The 24,937-nt window shown below is 37.4% G+C and overlaps 1 protein-coding gene across 4 annotated transcripts in view; it reads left to right on the top strand.

Moving 5' to 3' along the window:
• LOC144597455 (latent-transforming growth factor beta-binding protein 2-like) overlaps nucleotides 1–24,937 on the top strand; it is a 172,173-nt gene that overhangs the window by 103,307 nt on the left and 43,929 nt on the right. For 3 of the 4 annotated variants that reach the window (XM_078406876.1, XM_078406877.1, XM_078406879.1), the window contains 12 exons: nucleotides 2,073–2,267; nucleotides 7,352–7,371; nucleotides 8,118–8,166; nucleotides 10,756–10,854; nucleotides 16,437–16,562; nucleotides 17,004–17,129; nucleotides 18,797–18,925; nucleotides 21,109–21,228; nucleotides 22,842–22,964; nucleotides 24,129–24,254; nucleotides 24,350–24,475; nucleotides 24,575–24,700. In XM_078406876.1, coding sequence (XP_078263002.1) covers nucleotides 2,073–2,267; nucleotides 7,352–7,371; nucleotides 8,118–8,166; nucleotides 10,756–10,854; nucleotides 16,437–16,562; nucleotides 17,004–17,129; nucleotides 18,797–18,925; nucleotides 21,109–21,228; nucleotides 22,842–22,964; nucleotides 24,129–24,254; nucleotides 24,350–24,475; nucleotides 24,575–24,700 — 1,365 coding nt within the window. The remainder of the gene's footprint in view (nucleotides 1–2,072; nucleotides 2,268–7,351; nucleotides 7,372–8,117; nucleotides 8,167–10,755; nucleotides 10,855–16,436; nucleotides 16,563–17,003; nucleotides 17,130–18,796; nucleotides 18,926–21,108; nucleotides 21,229–22,841; nucleotides 22,965–24,128; nucleotides 24,255–24,349; nucleotides 24,476–24,574; nucleotides 24,701–24,937) is intronic. The other variant, XM_078406878.1, reaches the window with a different exon arrangement.

Below are 24,937 nucleotides of genomic sequence, written 5' to 3' on the forward strand. Positions count from 1 at the left end.
TATTGTCTATTGTCTATTTCCAACACAAACTCAATGGGCCATAAAACCTGTTTCCATGCTGCATTTGATGACATCACGAAATGTGCAAAGTTCATTTCTCTTGATTATGAATTCTGAAAATAAATCAGGCTGCTCATTCTGAAAAGGTTGGTGAAGAACTGGGGTGGTTGTATTCTGCATGCCAATTGTTTACGTATTTAACGGATTCCTGGAGTTAGGGAGTTGCCAATATTTAAAGAGCGGTGCCAATATTTAAATATGCCAGTGAGGCAGAGCCAAGGATTTCTAGGCTGATTAGTTTCAATTCCATTATGACAAATCATATTTTAGTGGTAAGCTGTGTAACTCAAAAGGGATTTTTATAATCGCCAAAGAAATTGCAGTTGATATCTTACCAACTAGTTTGGAAATATTGAACAAATGACTCTTTGAGGATGTCAGTAACGTAATTGACATCGCATGTTTTGTTTTACATAAAGTTATTGACAAGGAGGTATACAACACTTAAAGTATGGTCATGTAGGATTAGTTGGAAGATTTTGGATTGGGTAAAACATAGATTGGCTTTTGATTGAAAATTATCATGATTGGTTGTGGTTCTGCATAAAGATTGATGTTAAGTGAAATTCCTCATTACCATGCTAGATCCAATCCCCTTGTGCTATTTTGATCAATTAAGCATAAAACAAATATGTATGATAGGACTTGTGTTACTAAAAAATGATTACATTAGACCATGATGCAGTGGGAAATGGGGCCTGCTTAGATTTACCCCTTTCTCACCTCAGCAGTTAAAAACAGTTCTTGAGGAGAAGGGATAAACCCTGTACATCTGGTTACACCTTGATAAAATGGTAAGGAAGGTGAATGCAATGCTAGCATTTATTTCAAGAGGACTTGTATATAAAAACAGAGGTGTAATGTTGAGGCTTTATAAGACATTGGTCAGACTACAGTTGGAGTATTGTGAGCAGTTTTGGGCCCCATATCTGAGGAATGATATACTGGTGTTGAAGAGGGTCCAGAGGAGGTTTACGAGAATTATCCCAGGAATGATTGGGTTAACGTATGATGAGCATTTGATGGCATTGGGCCTGTACTCGCTGGAGTTTAGAAGGATGGGGGGGAAGAGAAAGAAAGAAGAAGAGAAAGAAATCTATCTAGAAAGATAGATCAGCCACGATTGAATGGAGGAGTAGACTTGATGGGCCAAATAGCCTAATTCTGCTCCTAGAACCTATGAACTTGTATATGGTTGGAGAATTGTACCAACAAGGCTTTGGGAGAGAGCCAATGAATGTATGGGTCTCAGACAGTTCCACAGAATTTGATGTGGTCTATTAACAGGTAATTAAAAAAAATACAAAAGAGAAAATATGTTTATTACATAAAAACATAGACATAGAAAATAGGTGCAGGAGGAGGCCATTCTGCCCTTCGAGCCAGCAACCCATTCATTGTGATCATGGCTGATCGTTCACAATCAATAACCTGTGCCTGCCTCCTCCCCATATCCCTTGATTCCATTAGCCCCTAGAGCTCTATCTAACTCTCTCTTAAATCCATCCAGTGATTTGGCCTCCACTGCCCTCTGTGGCAGAGAATTCCACAAATTCACAACTCTCTGGGTGAAAAAGTTCCTTCGATATCTTAGCAATACAAAAGATAATGTGTTTCATAACAATATGTAGTATCAATATTAATAACTTGCAGGTATATTATCAATGTATTTTTTAAATCTAGAACCCATTTACGGCACTTTCTTCCATTACACCAGAGGTTAATTTTCAAAAGTATAATAATTTCTTGCATTGTTGTAGTTGCCTTGCAATATTGGTTTTGCATTGGAATACAGCATTTAATTTGCAAATAAGCACTGTATTCACTTATTCTCAGTGAAAAACAATCATAATAAGCAAGCAATCCTTGGATAGCAGGAACAGTATCATCATAATCCTCATTCTCACCATCCGATTTCATTCAGGCATGTATTCTTTCAACAGTTTGACAGCTCTCATCATGCATATTGCTATTTTTAATTACATTCCATTTATTAATTTGTTTGATTTCAGTTGTTTTCAATGAAATCTGCCCAGCGGGTCATGGTTATCATTACTCTAGGTCTCATGTCCAGATCTTGATGAGACCTGCTGAAGAAGAGGAAATTTCCCACGTTAGCCTCGAACAGTACCTTGACAACCAGCAGAGCACTGTCAAAGATTCTAAGTTAACTTCAAAGGAAGAAAATTACGTAAACTTAGAAGGATGTAAGTACTGGATTGGGTTGAACATCCCCAATTTCTTCGTGCTGTATTTGAGTTCAGAGAAATTTGAATTTGTACTGGGCTAACTAGATGAGAACCCTTTGTATCATCGATAATGGATTTTTCACAGAATCAGGTCAGGACAACCTAGAATCATTTTATTAGGGAGACAGAGAGAGCTTTATTTTGCATTCAGGAATGTTTCCATAATCATGAATGCCTGTTGTTAAATATATAAAACTGTTCAAATCGCAGTTGAGTTCCCTAACACTGACTTGAAATTCAACTAGATTGATTAAAAGTAGCACAGTAAATATCAATATTATTTACAATGAGATGTTAACATGAACAAAAATATATAATTGTTTTGCATCAAATATCAAACATCTTTCTACAAAATAATAGACTAATTTATTTTATACCATTACTCTTTTGATTTTAATTTTCTCATTGGATTTTTTTCTGTCCTATCATACCACATTTTAACTCCACCATTTTTTGCTGCTGTTGCCTTTGATGTTTAAAACGCAACATAGCAAATAGTGATAGAGAATTGTAATGAGGATAGGAATCGGTGAACAATAATGAGTGGGACCTAAGAGCGAGTTCGGTATCTCGACTGAGCATGCGCAGATCATTGGTCACAAGGGCTAAACATTCTCGCCAGCTGATCTGCTGCGTGTATACAGACCTGCGTTTCATCCGTATTTTCCAGTTTTGTTTCATAGAGGTAAGAAAATACTGTTATAAAAAAGATTAATTAGGTGTGTTATGGTTAATTTGTACGATAGACACAAAATGCTGGAGTAACTTACCGAGACAGGCAGCATCTCTGGAGAGAAGGAATGGCTGACCTTTCAGGTCGAGACCCTACAGGAAGGGTCTTGACCTGAAACGTCAGCCATTCTTTCTCTCCAGAGATGTTGTTTGGCCCGCTGAGTTACTCCAGCATTTTGTGTCTATCTTCGGTGAAAACCAGCGTCTACAGCTCCTTGTTACACGTTAAAAAATCCCCATGCTTGGTGCTTCATTGCGGGCTACAGAGCTCCCTCCCACCCCAGGCAATGTCATTTGTGCCGCCACCCAGAGTAGACACGGGCGCTGCACAAACTCACCCTCATTCCACACAAACCTCGCTCCTCTTCAGCCCCAAGCTGCTCCCGGGGATGGCGGTGCCAGCAGAGGCTGTGTTCACCAGTAGCCGGTTGTCTGGGTCTTGCTCCCTCAATCACACCCTCACTGCGCATTTCTGATTGCAACACCTGTAACCTGATGGAGCGGCACCCGACAGGTATATGCCCACCTGTCCCGGGGACCACTCTCACGGCAGTGCTGACTGTGAGGATTGAGCCTGTCATAAAATGCTGGAGTAACTCAACGGGACAGGCAGCATCTTTGGAGAGAAGGAATGGCTGATGTTTCAGGTCGAGACCCTACAGGAAGGGTCTCGACCTGAAACGTCAGCCATTCCTTCTCTCCAGAGAAGGTGTGGTAAGTTACTCCAGCATTTTGTGTCTACCGGAGTACAAATTTACCATAAATACACCTAATTAATATTTTTTAAAGCAGTATTTTCTTACCTCTACGAAACAAACTGGAAAATATAGATGAAACGCAGGTCTGTATACACGCAGCAGATCAGCCGGTGAGAATGTTTAGCCCTTGCGACCTATGACCTGCGCATGCTCAGTCGAGATACCAAACTCGCTCATTGAAAAAGAAAAGATGTTTTTACTGAACTAAAATAGTTTTGAAATATTAGGTTTAATTTGAAGCACAAACATTTCAAACATATATTTTATGCTTTAGTCTCTGAAAATATACTTTACCAGTGTGCCGGCCTGTGGTTTATAATTTTTTCTTAATATGAGCCCTTCACAAGGACAAATATCTGACCAGGTGCTTGGAGTAAAGACACAAAGGTATTTGTTTCATGGAAATATTTTTCCCAGACACCAATCTTTATATTTAAACTTATAAATTTTGAAAGATATCATGTAACGATTAATAAGTAGAAATGAAATTGTAGAATCCTGCCCTTATAAAAGACAGCAATTATTTAATGTTACATGAATTAATAATGAATCAAAAATGTGTCATGGATGATATGAGCTCATTAATATCAAAGTAATTCAAAAATGAAAATGGGTCCGTATCATGCAGTAGACAGAAAGATTCCTGTGAAATTACATTGCTTTGAGAGGTAAGCACATGAGTCAACACAGAACTTTTGTGCTTGGTACTTGAGATTTCTGGGGATAATATTAATAGTTTGATTAAGCAAGATTTGTCATTTCTGAAGTCAAATACATTTATGAATTTGCATTGTTTTAGGCATTTTCTTGTATTCTGTGCCCTGCAGAGTTTTTGGATTGTGATTGACAATTGATTTGAAACAATTCTAAATGTCCAATGTAAATCTGGAACAAAGTACTAATTTGACTGGAATAAAGTGAGATGATTTTCTCTTTCTATGTGGGACCTAACTTCATGCTGGGATTCGGTGTGCAGCTATCTCTGGATTTAAATTATAACAACTATGTTGTTGGACTGTAATCACTTTTCTTCAATGCTACAATTATTCAAATCTTCAATCACCTGGCTTTACCAATATTAGACACATTGCAGTACATGGCTGGTCATTTGCACCTGTCAGGGATTATTTGGTCTAATGTCCTCTCCAGTAAATTTGAAATTATCGGATCCTTTCTGTAGAAGAGCTAAGATTTGATAAACAAATTTTGCTAATAGATAATTGATTTGTCCAGCTTCTAAAGGAACATCAATCATATTAGACTAATAGGGTTGTCATAGTAGGAGATTTTAACTTTCCCAATATATAGACTGGGACTGTCAATGTGACAAGAGCATAGACAGGATGGAATTGGACAAATGTGTTCAGGAAAATGTCCTCAGGTAATATGTAGAGAGTCTTACAAAGGAGCGGGCAAAGCTTGATCTACACTTAGGAAATTGGGAAAGGTAAGCAACTGAAGTGCCAATGGGTAAGCCTTTTGGCACCAGCAACCATTGACCTATTAGCTTTAAAAAAGTATGGATAAAAACAGAATGGGCCCACAAGTTAAAATTCTGAATTGGGGAAAGAGCAACTACGATGGTATTAGACAGGAACTTGCTAAAGTTGATTGGAGTAGGTTAGTTGTAGGCAAACTAACGCCCAGAAAGTGGAATGCATTTATGAGGGTGATGACAAGAGTTCATGCATGTTCCTCTTAAAGTGTAGGGCAAGGCAGCTAGAAGGAAGGAAGTTTGGATGATGCAAGAAATTGAGGCTATGGTCAGGAAAAAGGAGGAGGAATGGGACAGGTATTAGCAGCTGGGATAATATTGAGGAAAATCCTAAGAGATTTTTTAAGAACATTAAAGGAATCCGGGTAACTAGAGAGAATAGGGTCCCTCAGAAACCAAAGCGATCATCTCTGTGGCACTGCAAGAAATGACTAAGGTCATGAATGAGTATTTGTTTTTAATGTGGCGTAAGTCATAAATACTGGGGAATTTGAGATAGTTAATGGAGACGTCTTGAAGACAATCCATAGTAGTTCCCAAGCTTTTCTTGGCAACTCTTCTTAAATAGAGGTACAACATTAATTAGCCTCTAGTCTTCTGGCACCTCACCTGTGTCTACTGATAATTCATATATCTCAGCCAGGACTCCTGCAATTTCTTCTCTAGCATCCTATTGTCCTCGGCTATATCTGATTAGGCCCAGGAGATTTATCTACTTTCAAAATTCTTTGGATGTGCAGCACGTCAACTGTAATACAGAATGTCCTCAAGACAATGCCATTACTTTACTCATACATTACCACTTTGGTGTTTGTTGGGTCCTGTTTTCTCTCTATTTACCCTTTTCCTCTTAATGTACTTATAAAATCTCTTTGGATTCTCCTTAATCTTATCTTCCAGATCTATCTCCTGCCCTCCTTTTATCCTCCAAATGTTCTTCCTATGTACACTTCTCAATCCCGTGTATTGCTCCAGGGTTGCACTTGATCTCAGCTGCCTATCTCTGACCCAGGCCTCCTCTCTCTTGAGCAGAGCCTCAATACTTCTCATCATCCAAGGTTGGTCGGTTGATTGATTGATTGTATGAAAGATACAGCATGAAAGGGCCTGCAAAACCTTATATCTTTGGGATAAGAGAAAACCATAACACCCGAGGAATCCCATGCAGTCACAGGGAGAACGCATAAACCACACAGACAGCACTTGAGGTCAGGATCGAATTAGGATCTCTGTTATTAAGGGACAGCAGTTCTACCTGCTCTGCTACTTTAACTATTCCTAATTTGCCCTTGCTCTCTGACAGGAACATGCATACCTTGAACTCTTACCATCACATTTTTAAACGCATCCCACTTTCCAGACATCCGTTTGCCTGCAAACACCTTGCTGGAATCAACTTTTATAAGCTCCTATCTAATACCATCAAACTTGCCTCAATTTAAGACTTTAACTTGGGAACAGAGATTTTCACATTTCAAATCTATTTCCATTTTCTTTTATATCCCTTCAGTCAATCACTGCATATTTGTCAGATTTTCCAGGTTTCTAATCTACTTCATGAAAAACCCATTTTAACCACTACTCTATGTCCAAGAACAAATAATTTTACATGGTATATAATCTCTTATTTTCAGGATGTCCCAAATTAAGTTATTTAAGAATTGTATTGGTTAGCATATAGGCTGGTCCAGTCTAGCTGACCATGTTAGTTTTACGGAATTTCATAGGGCTTTTCTGCTTACATTCATCCTAGAAACAAAAACTTTACATCCTTTTTGGCTAGGTTGTTGAATGACATTGAATATACCCTCTGAAGTCCAAAATGAGAGGGCGCATTTGCATTTTTAATGGTATTCTGTTTGACGATGAATCAATCCAATAACTCATCCGGAGATCAATGCTATGAAGTCACTGTCCAAAATGGGTTGATGCAGCCCTGTGCCTGCATGTGGAGACCTGAAAATTAGTTTAAAATTTTCATAACCAATTCAAGTAGTATATTCTTCATTACAGTACAGTAATTATAAATGTGTAATCTCTGCAACTTTTTTTTGCAGACGATACTTCAATAAAAACTGTAAGTATGGTTACATGACTTAAATTATAAAAATGTAATTGAATAATTATTTGTTACTTTTAGTTTATTTTTAATCATAATTTGTCATTTTGAGATTACTCTTTTAGTTTTATGGTTATGGCCACGAAATTCATTGCAATCAGGGTCATGTTGAAGAGCAATGTGGATTTTCATGTTAATTTCATTCATATCGTTAACTTTTTAAATATAGTTCCCAATTTGAGCCATTAAAATTGCAAAACAATAGTGGCAGTATGTTTGCAATGCAAAAAAAAGCACCAACATTCATTTTTATCACAGTCATGCTGTGTTGAACTCCAATGGAATAAAGGAATGGAATAGGGATCAAGGCTGGCTCCCTACCCCATGTTCTAAACATGCCTTTTGAAGTCCTGACCACTCCTGTGATTCCACTGCAACACAACACAAGTGAGAGGCAGAGTTAATTTTTCAAATTCTGAATCAAATTTGTTGAAGTTCATCACCATTTAACTACCCAAATTTGTATGCATGGCACATTAAACAATTTTGAGACAAAGAAAATTTCTAGCATAATGTTTTTTAACAGTTCCAAATGAATGAATTAGTGTTTTATGCCTCGTTAGTCAAGGGATTTGAAATTCATCTTAGGCATCAGTGAGCCTCAATTTAGGCTCTGAACCCAAAACTGAAACCAAACTTAAAATTTAATTCACAATCATTGTATGTGGGCAATTCAATGAATTGTTTCTTTTTGTTTAAAACAGCCTAAGCCTTTTGTCACAACCCATGCTCCAAGTGTTGCCAATGATCCAGGTTAGTTAACAATTTAGTTTGTATGTTTATATAAATAGTTCCACTACATTTACATTTATATATTTGAATTGTAACATGTTGAAGATTAATAAGTTCCATGGAAAGTCATAATTTGGTCTTCTGCTAATGGCTAAACCTCTTGAAGAATTGTGTTACTATCTCTTTAAATCTAAGGATGTGAGAATGAGAAATTTTATTTTACTTTGGGAATCTTTTAATTCACTTATGCTTGAGGCCATTTATTGGATATTGACAATAGTTTTCAGTTGTTCATGTTCTTATCAATAGAACAAAATTTTAATTTTAGAGTACTTATGTTCAACATTTTACATTGATGGCTCCATATGCAATCTCTTTATGCAAAGATAGAGCTTATCAATCACATGCACAGGAATGGTTCAATGGTTCTTTATTGTCACATACCCAGGCACAGTGAAATTCTTTTGCATACAGTTCAGCAAATTATACTGTACATAAGCACAATCATACCCAAGTACAATTGCTACAATTGTAGTGTAGGAATAGTAGATGATTAGACAGACAGACTGTACAAAGAGTTGCCATGTTTCCATGCCATCTTGTATCTTTCACGTTTCAAACTTCATAATTGTGTAGTCTTATCTTGGCCTTAAAGGCTAATGCCCTGACCACAACATTGCAGGGGTCGGCATGGTATAGATATGTTGTTGATATCCTCCACTGCTCCATGACACTGCAGACCTTGGTCAGTCCACATGCTCAGCCTTTCCAAAGATGTCATATCCACACAATCCTCAGACTTTGTCGAAACTGACACTCCTCTGTCAGCCACTGCCATTTAGAAACTCATGGTATTCAGGCATTCTTTTCTTCATTCTTTGCAAACTATGATTTATTTCATGCCCACCTAAGGGAGCTTTGCATCGCTTCCCTCCTCCATCAGTACTCAAAGTTCCACAAAATGGTTCTAGTTATTACATGCATTTTTATTCTGATTCATTATTTTAGTACCCTTATTATACTTTGAAAATTGTTGCTAGAATTCATATAGTTTGTAAATTATTTGTTTTCCTTTTAAGGATGACCCTTTGACTTAAAGAAATGTTTGTTGCTTTCTAAGTTGTGTTCCTTTAGTTGAAGGAAATCAACCAACAGTAAAAAATATCTGCTTTTTGCATTTATATAGAATTTCAACGCTCTGATTTTTAAATGTACGGAAGAATGCTACAATAGTTGTGTGCATCAGGATCATAAGTGAGATGTTTGCTGATGATCATATAATGTTTAATACCATTCAACTGCTCAGCAAATGAAGCAAGATATGTAGAACATTTTGGCATGTATAATGCCTAAATTATGAGAGATTGCAGAGAAGATTTATATGGATGTTACCAGGACTTGAAGGCCTGAGCTTTAGGGAGAGGTTAGGCAGGCTAGGTCTTTATTCCTTAGAGCACAGGGGGCTGAGGACTGATCTAATGGGGGTCTGTAAAACTATGAGGAGAATAGATGGGGTGAATGCACAGTCTTTTACATAGGGGAGGGGAATCAAAAACAAGAGGACATATGTTTAAGGTGAGAGGGACAAGGTTTAATACAATCCTGAGGGGCAACTTTCTCACTCAGAGAGTGGTGGGTATATCGAACATGCAGCCAGAGGAGGTAAGCCTGTTTCTGTGCTCTATGAATGGCTGCTGTAAAAGTAGGAATCTCAGGAAGTCAAAATGAATCATCCACTCACCACTCCTGGATGACTGTGTTTGCACGTGTGCCTGACAGGTATTACTTCTGTGTTGGGCCCCGTCATTGTTGAGGCTTGATAGAATCAGTCTTGTAATAAAGTCTTGTGCATTTTATACACTGGTCACTGATCATAAACAGGAGTGCTACCCATGCTGAGATCAGTTCATTGAGGATAGTTTGGCTCCTAATTGAGCCATAATTTATTTAATTAATATAACTTTAATTAATGGATTTATTCAGACATAGAAAAGATTTCTGTGTTAATTATTTTAACTTTTTTGTTAGAAACTGACATTTGTCCTGACATTCATCATTCTTCCATAGTACTAATGCAACATATAATAGTGATAACATGCACTCTACCTTAAAGTTAGTTATTTTATCTTAAGTTGAATGAATATTGAAATAGTTACATTATGCTTACATTACTATATAATATGTTTAGTACCAGTGAATAGGGTGGCATCATCTAATGTTCCAGTTTTCTTAAACATTGGAAACTCTTTTTATACATGGGGCATTTTTTTTAGGTTTAGGTTTATTATTGTCAAGTTGTACTGAGGTAGAAGCTCACAAAGTGAGAAACTTTGTTTTGTATGCACCTCCTGCTGTGGTAGATGCTGTTGAAGAACATGGCGGAATAGAATGCACATTACCTTTACAATTGGATTTTGAAGGAAACTGGCATGCATTTATGCAGAAGGAAGTTTCTGAGAAGTTTTAATATAAATAAAAAATATTAATTAACAAAATTAATAAAATAACAAATAACAAATTTTAATTAAAGGCTGCTTGCAAATGTAGTTATATTTTTATCAAAAATGAAACATCTTTATAGATGAACAAATATTACTTTCTTTCCATTAGCGGAAGTAGCAGTGAAGACAAGCCCAGCTATACTCGTACAAATTGTCCCTGAATCTACTGGTGAACAGGTGACTTCAGTACTCACAGAAGAGATTTATGGTAATTTTAATTGCCTAACTTGCATTTTGGATACTTTTGTCAGAAACAATATCATGGTCATTTCAAAGATTGCATAAGTACAATGCAAGAAGTATTTCATTTGCAGTAACTATATCAGAATAAATGCAGTCGGCAATTTTCAAAATGTAAGCTAAAATAACTGCAAATGCCATAAAGTCTGAAATAAAAACAGAAAATGGTGGAAAAACAGCAGATCAGACTGACGGCAAAACGGTCAATCTTTTGGGTCTGAGATCTTACTGTTCCGATGAAGGTCAATCCTAAACCATTGTTTCCCTTTCCACAGATGCTAACTAACTCACTGTGGTTCTCCCACATACACATTGGGAAGCTAGTCTATTCTTTTTACCTACCTTTTCTGGTCCCATCTGTTTGCTGTCAGACTTCCCCATGCTTATAGGTCAAAATTGTATCTGGGCTTCAATGACCTAGTTGAGAAGTACCCTCCAGTAAGACTGTATGAGAAGCTAATTTGAGTACATATTGTTTCATTCAGCAAGCACATGACTTGGCAGGTGGAAGAATAAGAATATTGGTGAACAAAAATCAAACTGCTGAAGAAACTCACAGGTCAGGCAGCATCTGTGCAGAGGAATGGTCAGACGACATTTTGGGTCGGGATCCTTCTTTATTTCTGTGCACAGATATTGCCTGATTCAGTGAGTTCCTCCAGCAGTCTATTCTTTTTGTTCAAGATTCCAGCATTTGCAGTCTCTTGTGGAGTACTAATTTGGTTCTGGAAATGTGATTAACAAACAGTGTTCGGGAAAATAAAATAATGTGATTGACCTGATAAAACTACAGAAAGCAACCGATGATTACTTCCACTATTGTATCCAATATTGACCCATAAACACATTGAAACATCATGCTGTGAATCAAAAAAATAGTTTAATTAAACAGAAAGGAGGCATATCAGGGACTGTCTTAAAAAAACTGTAAGAATTAGGTGACCCATTAAGGAACAGAATGGAGAAAGCCCCTGTTGACATATATAGTGTTGTGATATCTAATATCTCCAAACTTCATTCTCTGGGGGGGAAAAAAATGATTGTACTTGTAGATTAAGAAGGAAGCAACCGTTGAAGCTGATGCAGATAAGCTGTAAATTTTCTTTTAATTTCTCTATGACAATTCATCTTACTTTGGTTAAGCCTTTTAATTTTACAATGCGTTCATTATTCTTCCAATTAAACTAGTGCTCACGGCAGAATAATAAGTAATGGATGTGGGTTAAAAAAATCATGTATTATCATCAAGATAGACTAATGCTAAAACTAATTGAGAATATATTTGTTCTTCTTAAAGGTTTCTTTTGCTGACACAATAAGTATCAGTATTTTAAAAAGAACTTGTCTTCAAAGGATGCCTATATAATATGATGTTAAATTATTGTTTGATTTGTGGATTTATTTCAAAGGACAAAAATCTGTCTGAAAGAGTCAGAGGCTATTTATATAAAGCTATCATAGTCATGATTTTCACTGTTTTAACTTAGGGAGCAAACAATGGACATTTAAAATATCTGCAGTTAAATAGAACAGAGTTCAGGTTGTTTTGACAAATTTTATTTATTTCTTTGAGCATGTGAATATAAAACCAAATTTGCAGTGGAATCTGTAATTCCCAGTACTTGATGTTTATCTGATAGGTATGAAAAAAGTGATCAATATTTCATGTTTATAATCTTGTTAAAAGTAACCGCAAAGATCCAATTAAATAGTGCAGATCATGTCCAAATAAATAATCTGTGCTGTTTTTTTACAGCCAGTTTTAATGTTTCAGTATATTTTATTAATAATTATTGCACAGGTTAATAATTGCAACTGTGCAGTTAAATCTGATCTAGAAGATTGCAGTTAATACTTGGAAGGCCGTACTGAGATAATGCAAAAACAAAATAATACAGCTGGATATCTCAAGATAATATTAAATTAAAATAATAATATTAATGTGTCGTTTTAAGAGCTACGAATATAAGAAAATAACATGAAAACTTATTTAACCAATCAATTGTTCTTTTTACTGGCCATCAGTCAATCAATTAATCAATCAGTCTTAGAAAAATCATTTAAATCAGGAGGACAATTGAGACTGATGAAGCAATCAAGGGTTTGAAAAGGGAATTAAAGCAAATATGAAAGCAATTGCAAAATGAAACTTTAAAGTAGATGCAGGTTCTGCTCACTGGACTGAAAATATTTTTCATAATTATACCATGAATTGTGATGCAAAGTGATGCAAAAGGAATTTAGATCTACACTAGAAATAGGAGATCAATGTCAAATTTCATTCACAGCTGATGTTACTAAATTGATGGATAAAATTGTTTAATGATAAGATTTTGATCATTTTTAATAAACATATAAAGGGCCATTCTTAGTCACGTGTGTGACCAAAAAATGTGAAAAATTGTGGAATATTTCCTCTAATTCTGAAAGCATTATAGATATATTTTTGTTTTGTACTGTATATATGACTTATATATGTCAAAGTTCATCAAGTGACATTTTTATATGTTACTAGCGAAGAGGGCCCGTTGGGCCCATTCCCACACCCCCCATTCTCTCCTCCCCCAACCCCAATCTTATTCTCCCCACACCCCCCTTTCCCCACGACCTCCCCTTTTCCTAGTACCCCTCTTTCCCAGTCCCCATTCTCAGACCCCACCACCATTCTCTCTCCCCCAGACACACTCTTACTCTCCCCCACCCCCCCCCCTTTCCCCAGCACACCCCTTTCCCCTACTCTCTCTTGCCCCCAGCACCAACAGGTTCAGGGGGGGGGGGGGGTTGCGGGGAGCGCATCAGTGAAAGGTCGGGGGTGGGGAGCGCATCAGTGAAAGGTCCGGGGGGGGGGGGATAGCGGGGAGAGGGTCTCCCGGGTGTGGGAGAGAGGAGAGAAGCAAGGGGAGAGATGAGAGGGGAGCCCATACGCACAGATGCACCACGCTGAAAGCCTTCAATAAATCAGTAGGAGGGGGTTTGCACGAGCTCTTGTCACATGGGCATTTTGACGTCAGACGCTGAAGGCAATTGAAAAAGCGGCTGGAATTTTTTTTTTTTACTAAAACCTCTGTAACTTAAAAAATACACGACCGAATCAAATAAAAAAATCATTTTCCAGCAGCGTTCAGCGTGGTGATTAAGGGGGTGCAAAAACCGTGACGCTACGGTTCACCGTTTTTGCCGAAATCAGACGAAATAACTGAGAGAAAAAAAGTCTTGACTTTTAAACCTCTGTAACTTAAAACATAAACGACCGAATTAAATAAAAAAATCATTTTTGGCAAGCGTCCAGCGGTGTGATTAGGCGGTGCAAAAATTGTGGCGCTACGGTTGACCGTTTTGCCGTAATCACGTATCAGTGAAATATATGTACAAGTGAGGAGATGCCGCGCATGCGTACTGAGCACAGCCGCACCACAGCGCCCCCCTAAAAACCTTCAACAAATCAGGGGGGGCAGCGCTTTAAAACCTCTGTAACTTAAAAAATATGCGACCGAATTAAATTAAAAACCCATTTTCCAGCAGCTGTCCGCGTGGAGATTAAGGCGGCGCGAAAATCGTGGCGCTACGGTTTACCGTTTTGCCGTAATCAGCGAAATCACAGATACATACATATATATTAATTCATACACAAGATCTGACTTTTAATAAGATAGATGCTGACAATGTTTGTTTAGGGTCAAAGGTCAAATATGACTGGTCACATGTGTGACCATGTGAGGTCATATATACAGTACAAAACAATATACCTGGAATGCTTTCAGAATTAGAAGAGATGTATTCCACAATTTCTTAATCACATGTTGAAAACTACAAGAAGAACTAGAACCTTTGTGACAAATTATATATGTACAGAAGAGGAGTATATGTGTGCTCTGGGAATTATTTTTTTAACAAAATCTGCTATATTTTTGAAGAATGTTTTGGCAGCTGGGCATTTTACAATTTTCATAAGATAAATTATGAACTCTTTAAACCAAAGCCCAGTGGCATGCATTCTTGTATGTAGAAATTAAAAATGTTCTGCCAGTCAGAATGATACGGCAGGACTATTCATCCAATTATTTCCAATACAGAAGAACATTTACACACCCAAATTTATCCAGAGAATTTAAATGTCACATGTCCAGATCTGACGGCAAATAAAGAGGCAGCTCGGTGTAACTGCTGCAGATGTTGTACTGACACCAGTACTGGGGAAAGAGAGAGCTGATCTGTTGAGAAGGACTTCACTCGAGTTAGGCAAAACTAGTACCTCAGCGACTTCAATAACTAGGCTTGTAGGTAAGGCTTTAAACTCAATATTAGGGGGTTGAGCTCTGATGATGGGATGTTCATAAATTTAAACAGAAAGGATAAAATTATGGTGCAGAGTCATGAAATGGGCAATGATAACAGGTTTGTCAGGAAGGGATATGACATAGAAACTTTTTATGTTATATTGAACAAGCTCAAGGGACTAAACAGCCTAATGTTGCTCTCAATTGTATTTTGACGTCCAGTTGGAGAACAGTTCAAGCAGTCTCTAATCAGACAACACATGACATCAGTTCAGCACACTATCTTTTGTTGTTCCTTTGGCCCTCTGCTGTACACAAACTACAGCTCTAGTATGCATTCCAGGCAACTGAAAATCTGATACTTGTACCTAACTATATCAGAATATTCCAGATTGTCGTCAACAAGAAGCAGTAATTCTCATTTTCCCTGTGCAGTTTCTGCCTAATCTCCTGACAATTGCATTTTCTATTTTTATTTCTCCAATCAACTACTCTAGCATGTTAGATTTCTCTTAAATACTTTAAAATTTGGATGGCAACTGAACCATCCTATCAACAACTAGAGAGCGGTCCTTAGCTACAATCTACCTCATTGAAGACCATCGGAATATCTTTAATCGAACTTTACTGGACTTTGTCTTGCACTAAATGTTATTCCCTTTATCATGTAACAGTACACTGTGGATGGCTCGATTGTAATAATGTATAGTTTTTCCAATGACTGATTAGCATGCAACAAAAAGCTATTCACTGTACCTCGGTACACATGACAATAAACAAAAACTAAACTAAGCTAAAAAATTATCACCCCCAGAATCCATCACATAGGTAAACCATAAGATTATTTATAATGCTGATCTATTAAGATACATTTGTATGTCATTTACTATCAACATGATGTGTAATAATATGTTAGAAGAATACTTACAAACAAAATATTTGGAGAAATTAGTACTCCAGACAACATAGACTCCAGACAAGCTTGGTGACATTCTTTTGCTGTTAACTGCTAAAAAAAGCTGTAAGTTTCTAACATTGTCAGATAATGTCTGGTTTTTAATGGTCTTCAATATATTGTGCCAGACAACTTTCCAAATTAGGTGATAATATTGCAAACTATCATAATATATTTAGGATAAATTATATGTGCAGTTTAAAGCAAAGGAAATATTTCATTAGAGATTCTACTATCAACTTCATTAACAATAAAAACAAAGTGATAATAGACTTAGATAGAAATTATGTTTATACTATTTTGTTTTCAAATTTGCAGATATAAATATATGTGAAGCCTCACCGAATGTTTGTGGTCCAGGACTTTGCATCAATCGGCAAGTTGGATACACATGTAACTGTGACACAGGTTATCAGCTGGATAATCAGCAAAAGAAGTGTGTAGGTAAGAAATGTGCAATAACTGATCTTTTATGTACATAGAATGATTTTGAGCTGGGTTTATGGTGTGCTAAATATAACAACTGGGATGCTTTGACAGTGATCTAGATATACAATATTGATCATATGTGGTTAATAATTTAAATTCATAAATGATTTGCACAATTCCAACTGATAATATTAGAAATATTCCTTATTTTCTACACGTGTACCTATTGAATGGAAGGATCATTGGAAAATTATTGTTTAATATAATTTTTCACGAGGAATTGGGGGAGGTCCCACAAACTCTCTGTGTTGCTAATACAGGAAATTCAATAGTACAGGATGCCTAAGGCAGCGTTGTACCACCCAGTTTGCACAAGAGACTCTGGGGCATGGGTTAGTATGAAATTGAGCTGAATATTTGTTATTCATGTATAAAACTGAATGATTTGTTTGGCAGATATTAATGAATGCAGGGAAATCCCACAGCTCTGCAGTTATGGCCAATGTGAAAATACAGCGGGTGATTATCGGTGCATTTGTTTGACAGGATTTGTATTGAACCGACAAGGAACTGACTGTCTAGGTAATCTAAAAAATGTGTTCCTATATTACCAATTATAATCACTTTCTAAAATCGTTGCCGGTATCTAAATATAATTACGAGTGGATAAAACATAACGCAATTGTGGAATATTCTTATTATATTATTATCATAAATATTATTATATTATGAAGAATAGAGGTAACAGTGGCTATCTAAAATTACTGATTTCATTGTTATGCCCAATTAAAAGGTGAGGTTTTATTCGTGCTGCGATGCTGACAAAAGGAAATAGAACCTTACATGCTTTTTAGCATCTTTGGCCTATTTCTCCATTAAATGTTATGATTATTCTGTGGAAATCTCCATATATCCTTTTTCCACACCCCTTACTATCTTTGATTAAGAGCAGTCTCAGCAGCTTCACATTTTATATTGACTGAGCAACAGTTGTCATTTGCAGGAGATACTTCCAGTTTCTACCACCCTCTCATTCAGAGCAGTCATGAAGGGTCAAGTGACAGACCTCAGCTCCTAGAAAGGTCGAACTCTAATTTTTAAACTAAGCCTCTTAGACCTAAACACTCTATAAACACTCAAAATGGTGTCTCTTAATCCATCCTATTAATTCCCCAAATATCGAGAAAACTTGTCTAGAAAGCACTTTGTTCTGTTCTTAGGATAAGATGAACCATAGTTGGCATTAAATGAAATCTATATCCTCATTTGCTTGATCTATGAACTATTCATTTTAATTTAATGCTGCCATTTAAACTGTTTACAATGCAAAATGTTTCTGTGTCATCAGAAACTTTGGACGGTTCAGCTTAGCATAGACATACGCAACAAAGGGGCTCAGTTACAGGTGGTCTATATTCTTTGGATTCCTGAAAATATAATATGGTCTCAATAGACTTGTATAATACCGAGATAATCCCTAATGCAAAAGAGCAAATACAAGATTTGTGATTGACCAAATGTTGATGGTTAATAATTACATAACGATATTTTCCTGTTTTGCTCCAGTTTACACAAGGGCCTAAGAAATATTTTTACAAATATATGTTTTATATCAATACTACAATTGAAGTTTATCTTATTAGATTTAATTTAGTGGTTGTTTGGAAAGCCAATAATAGAAACAAATAAAAAGTCAGGAAATATTAAAGTACATGCAAATCCATCCCATCAAATCTTGGAAGAGAAAAGAAATGTAATTCACTTTTTCAGAATTTTTGGGCAATAGTAGGTTATAGTATGTCATTGGTTATGTTACAGGACTAACAATCAGTTCTAGACAATTGATCCAGGAGCATTTCAACCATGCCAGCTGGATAATTCAAATTCAAGTGAATAAATATATCTGAAATGCAAAAGAAAACCTTTTTTATAATAACTGCAAAACTACAGGATTGTCATGAAAATCCCATCACCAATGTCCTTTGGGGAAATAAATCTACCATTCTTTAGGTCTGCCCTACATATGACTCCAGTGTGGTTGACCCAGGGGCAATTAGGTTTAGATTCTCAATGTTAACATTGCTAGTTATATCCACATTTAGTGAACAAATAAAAAAATGTCAACATATACCTGGATCTGCACTGTTTGGAAAATTATGCTAATTTTATACCATGAATCCCTGACTTTGTTCTGTTTTCCCTGTCACCGGATCTACTTGTCAGTGATATCACACATTTTTTATCTGCAGATATAAATGAGTGTGAAGCAGACCCATGTGGGAGTAATGGCCGTTGCATTAATATAGTGGGCACATACTCCTGTTCCTGCTTTTCAGGCTATACGTTAGTTATTTCGCAAGACAAGCAAAATTGCCAAGGTTAGTACACATTTTTGTTTGCAATGTTAAAGTTTCCATATTTCTATTTTCCAGCAAATGTTTGATGTTTTTGTCAACTAAATTTTGAAAGCGAAATAGAAAGTTCAATTCTACTTAATAGTACATTTCATGTTCCAGATTGAGAATGAATTTCTAGGTATCTCTTTATTTGTGAATTGTTTTGCAGTAAATTGAATCTATTTATCATCTGCTAATTAGATTTTCTTGCCTACTAAATGGCACAATCTTTTTGTATACCATGGAAAATCATGAAATTGGCCACATTCCATTTTAATATGGTGCTAGGGTAGCTTGGATCCAGACCAGTGATAGATAGCTGCTAGTGGTATCTATGCACCATAGAAAATATACTGCTGAGTTGCATCACAGCTTGGTTTGGGACGAGTGATTGGGGACAGAGGTCAGGTGCTCATTGGAGTGTAAATGGGTGTTTTTCTATGCCATATGACTCCATATCAGGGGCCTCCAAATTTTTCAGCACGAGGGCCACATTATATATTTGGCACATTTTTGCGGGCCGTAGGAAAAAGTAAAGTAGTGTGAGTTTTATAAATTTAATGAACTCAAAAAAGTTTAGACTAGGTTATGTTAGATTAGATTAGGAAAGGTTAAACTAGGTTAGGTTAGATTAGGTTAGTTTACATTAGGTTTATATGGCAACAGATAAATAATATTCAATTTTTTAAAAGAGCTTGAAATATTGGAATATATATATACCGTAGGTATACAATTATTTATAAAACAGAATAAATACAGTGACCACCACTGGGGGAGAGGAGAGGGGTAGAGAGGAGGGGGGGGAGAGAGTGAGGGGGGGAGAGAGTCGGGGTAGAGAGAGTCGGGGTAGAGGGAACAGCGGGTGAGAGCGGGAGCGCGGGGAGGTGGAGGGTGTCGGGGGGTCCAGCCAAGGAGTGCCCGGTGATGGAGCGCCGCCACTTGCGGGGGCTGCTCCCTCCCTCTCTCCCTCTCTCCCTCTCTGTCCCTCCCTCTCTCCCAGAGCCAGCTAGATCTGCGCCGCTGCTCCACTCTCTTCCCCGGTCCCATCTTCCTCTAACGCAGCAAAATAAGAACAAACATAAGTGTAGTTGTTGTTCAGAAGCCCCGCATCCCCGGGGTGAGCGGCGGCAGTGGCGAGGAGGGAAGTTTCACTTTTGTTTGTTCGTATTTTACTGCGTCAGAGGGAGACGGGGCCGGGGAAGAGAGTATAGGAGCGGATCAGATCTCGCTGGCGCTGGGAGAGAGGGAGGGGGAGAGAGGGAGGGAAGGAGCAGCTCCCGCAAGTGGTGGCGCTCCTTCACCGGACCTTCTGACACCCTCCCCGCGCTCCCACTCTCACCCGCTACTCCCTCTACCCCGACTCCCCCCAACCCCCCCTCTCTCTCCCCAGGTTGAGCGGCGGCGAGGAGGGGAGTTTTGAGGGGGCGCAGTTCTGGGTCGGTGGCGATCCACTCTCCGGTGAACCTTCGCCGGCAGCTTCTGGCTCCAGTTCCCGCTGTCTAAGAGCTTGCTGCGGGCCGGATAAAATCTAGTGGCGGGCCGGACGTGGCCCACGGGCCATGGTTTGGAGATCCCTGCTCTATATCATTATCAGGGGAAAACTATTACGATTCTTGGACCAAACATGAAGTGAGATTAATCTCAGTTCTCTTCCCTTGAATATTTCTTCAATGATCCTCTATCCTGTTGCAAAGACATTTACCTTATTAAATGGTATTTCTGCATTAAGTGTAGTCCATCTTTAAATCTGTTAGTTTCACTTTCAGAAGAACATCACTCTTCTAGGCATTACTGTCAGGAATCAGAAAGACATTCTTGTCATTAAAACCTTAGATATCTATCATAGGCATGAAGCATTTGCAAACTTCTTACCCCCTCCCCCCCCCCCTTAGTGCTATGCTTATATTGGTGGATTATACATTCAAAATATTGGAGCCTGAGTGTTAATTCAATCAAGAAAAAAAAATCTGACGATAAGCTCAGAAAAATCATGCCAGTACAATGCAGGAAATGCAGGAAAGCTTGGAATTGGGCCTTGAACATGCACAAATGCATGTGGTGGTGCATATCAATCCCAAGCAATTTTGGGTTTCGATATTTTGAATTATCATGTCAATAAGCCTTTAACTTATTGCTATCTACATAACTGATTTCTCACTGCACAGATATCAATGAGTGTGAGCAGGCCAACATATGCCATGGACATCGTTGTGTCAACATTCCAGGTTCTTATGTGTGTGACTGTGAAGAAGGTTATATATTGACTAGACCAGGACATTGCAATGGTAAATAGAAGCATTAACTATAAGCTCTTAGAAAACTATACCTCTGATTGTTGTGGAATACGATTTGTAATTATTAAGATTGGGTTGGGTGTTTTGTTGAAGTGGAAAGTGACATCGTTTTTCTCTTCACAACATCCAATTGTACTACTTTTTCATACTTTTTCCTATGATTCGTATCATGTGTTTAGGATGCAGAACCAACTTTTTGATTGGCATCAACATAGTTGTCTTAATGATCGGTTAAATGGAAATGGATATGGTCCTGTCAATTATCTTTCCCCCAAATTGAAGGTATGTCCCTCTAGTGCCTTACAATTGACAGGATGAAAATAAAGTATGATTGAGCTGAAAATAAATTTGATCAATAACGGCCACCCAAAAATATATATGTATTTGGATTTTAAAAATGTCCTCTAACTGAAGAATTTAAATATTATGTGATCTCACCATAATGAAAATTTGGATGCATTTGATTATGGAAGGTGAGTGGAATATGTACTATGCAGATAAACCTTGCATTAGGAAGTAAGATCCCTGTGTTTTGGGGAATTACTTTAATATTTTTAGAAAAACTGAACTCAATATTTGATTAATTTGACAGGCATTGATGAATGCCACAACCTGAATACATGCCCTACTGAGAGTGCATTAATACCTGGGCTCCTTCCAATGTGTCAGCTAACAACTGATACAAAGCAATGAATGGAAGATGCCCAGGTAGGATGCATAGTTAAGTTGATAATCAAAAAGCTGCTGATGCTGAAAATCTGAAATAAAAACAGAACATATTGGAATCTCTTAGCTAGTTGGGCTGCATACAAAGTTAGTCTTCTCTACGTAAATAAGGTAATGATTAGACGGTGGAAGAGAAGGAAATGAAAAAATAAACTGTAGCTTATGTGATTGCAAAGATTTGGCAAAACCTTATAGAAGGACACAAAGTGCGAGAGTAACTCAATAGGTCAGGGGGCATCCCTGGAGAACATGGGTAGGTGATGTTTCGAGTTGACACCCTTCTTCAGCCAAAACCTTTTACCGTTGACATACATTGGATTGATCAAAAAAGAAGCCAGTTTTGCACCCTGTTATTTCCTAATGCAAATGTCTTTGCTTGATGACTTGACCACATCCAAGACAGGTACATGGAGAGGATAGGTTTAGAGGGATACGGCCCAAATGCACTCAGGTGGGACTAGTGTGGATGGGGCATGCTGGTTGGTGTTGGGCAAGTTGGGCCAAAGGTCTTGTTTCCACGCTGTATGACTCTAATATGCCACAATATAACTGGGATTAATGCATACAAAAGGTTATGAGCTTCATGGTACGATTAGAATCGTACCATGGTATGATTAGAATAAATATACCATATTTTCTTTTCTCAGTGGTATTGTTCTTTGAGGCTTCAACTTTACGTAACCTTTTTCTGTTTCTGTCAGATTTGTTGATTATTAATAAGATTTTGTTATGACTGTTTACAAAAGATACTGGAAAAATAAAAATTGTATATATAGGTTATTTTTCTTAGTTGGAACTTTGTGGAACATATATATTTCTAAACAAAGCAAATTGGGAATGTTACAGACCCTAATGTTATGATGTTGTGTCTGTTTCAGATAGGAATGAATGCTTGATGTCTGGCATTTGTACCAATGGGAATTGTGTCAACATGGAAGGGTCTTTCAGATGTACTTGTAACCAAGGTTTTGAACCTGTGACAGACCAGAAGAACTGCAGAGGTTTGTGAACATTTTCAAATAAGTCCATTGCAATCTTGAGTATTTAACCCATGTGTTAGTATGGACTCGTGATCTTCCTGTACTCAATTTGCTGTTCCTCCCTTTACACATGTGTACATAATGGTTAATTCTCCTTATATTTATTCTTGAATTTTAAAATTCCAAGGCCTGGGAGATTATATACTGACTGATGGTTTTAATTGTGAACCTGCTCTTGCCACTTCATTGGGCCTTGCATTATTTGTCCATGTTAACAAATTTCAGATTTCAGTTATACACCTAGCCCATATTCCCAATCTGCATTACCAGTTAGATTCCTAGCCCATATTCCTAATCTTCAACTCTGTCCACATACGCAACCATGTGTATCACCCTTAGCTTCAGCTGCATATCTGGATTCTATGCCCAATCTTCAGGTCCTGTCAACCATGCAGAACCTTAAATGTATAATGCTGTAGAACATGAAAAGTTATCCAAGCATTTCTCACCTACAAAATTCAGGAAAATCTAAAATAAGTAATTACTAGTAGAAAACTCCAGGGTTGCTGCCTGACCCGCTGAGTTACTCCAGCTCTCTGTGTCTTTGTTTAATTACTGGTAATTATCAGTTCTACTCTGTCTTCAGTTAAGTGCTATAAAAATCATTGTCAAACAAGTGTGATAGCTTTATTCAAGAAGGCCAACAGAGATAACAGGTAATTATAATTAGTCTAGCACCAACAGCAGGGAGATTATTGGAAACAATTTTGAGGGGCATTGACTTTTGGAAAGGCATGGATTGATTAGGGAAATCCAGCATAGATTTTTAGTGGAAATCCAGTGTAACATTTAACTGTGTAGACAAGTTCCAACTTGGGGCTCATTTAAATACAGACAAGAAAACTGATTGCATTCCATGTGTATCTACAGCTTAAGTTAATCTGTTCAGTGAGGTACTGATCTGAGCAGAATTTATATGAAGTATGTCCTGACCCAAGAGTTCCCACTTCTCCAATACTGATAACAGTGCTCATAAATCGAACTATTGTTTTGCATTCAGCTCTTTGGGCTACACATTTATACAATTAACTCTCTGCTAGGTTCTGTTCGACCTTACATTGTTGCCTGTGCATTAGGTAATGATCTGAGAAAACTTGAACACAGTTTATTGTATTTTATATGCAGATATCGATGAATGTTTGACCCGTGATGTTTGTTTTAATGGACTCTGCACAAATACTGAGGGATCCTACACATGCTCAATCTGCAATCCAGGGTACAGAAAATCAGAAAACAGACTGGCTTGTGAAGGTGGGTATAATGGAGGTACAGTGCAGAATATGACTGCAATAAATCAGAATGTTTGGCATATAAAATAATACAATTTATTGTACTTTTTGCTACAGACATTGATGAATGTGAATCCCTTAATGCTTGTTTTAATGGACTTTGCGTAAATACTGAGGGATCCTACACATGCTCAACCTGCAATCCAGGGTACAGAAAATCTGAAAACAGACTGGCTTGTGAAGGTGGGTATAATGGAGCTACAGTGTAGAGAATATGACTGCAATAAAGCAGAATGTTTCCGGCATCTGAAATAATGACATTTATTGTACCTTTTGCTATAGACATTGATGAATGTGAATCCCTTGATGTTTGTTTTAATGGACTTTGCGTAAACACTGAGGGATCCTACACGTGCTCAGTCTGCAATCCTGGATACAGATTATCAGAAAACCGGCTGACATGTGAAGGTAGGTGCAATAGAAGTACAGTGTGGAAGTTAACGGTAATAAAGCAGAATGTTTCTAGCATTAGATATATATGTTTGTCAGTCATAACATCATAGATTGTAAAGATTTTGCATTAAAAGTAATAATAGCAATTCAGTATATTTTCAGTGGAGATTCCCTTTCCATGCAGATGCTATATTTCAACTGGGCAGTGATAACTCTATTCCATGCCGTTAAAGTCAAAGAAATGATAAGAAT

This window comes from Rhinoraja longicauda, chromosome 10 (assembly GCF_053455715.1).
Source record: "Rhinoraja longicauda isolate Sanriku21f chromosome 10, sRhiLon1.1, whole genome shotgun sequence".
NCBI classification, from domain to species: domain Eukaryota; kingdom Metazoa; phylum Chordata; class Chondrichthyes; order Rajiformes; family Arhynchobatidae; genus Rhinoraja; species Rhinoraja longicauda.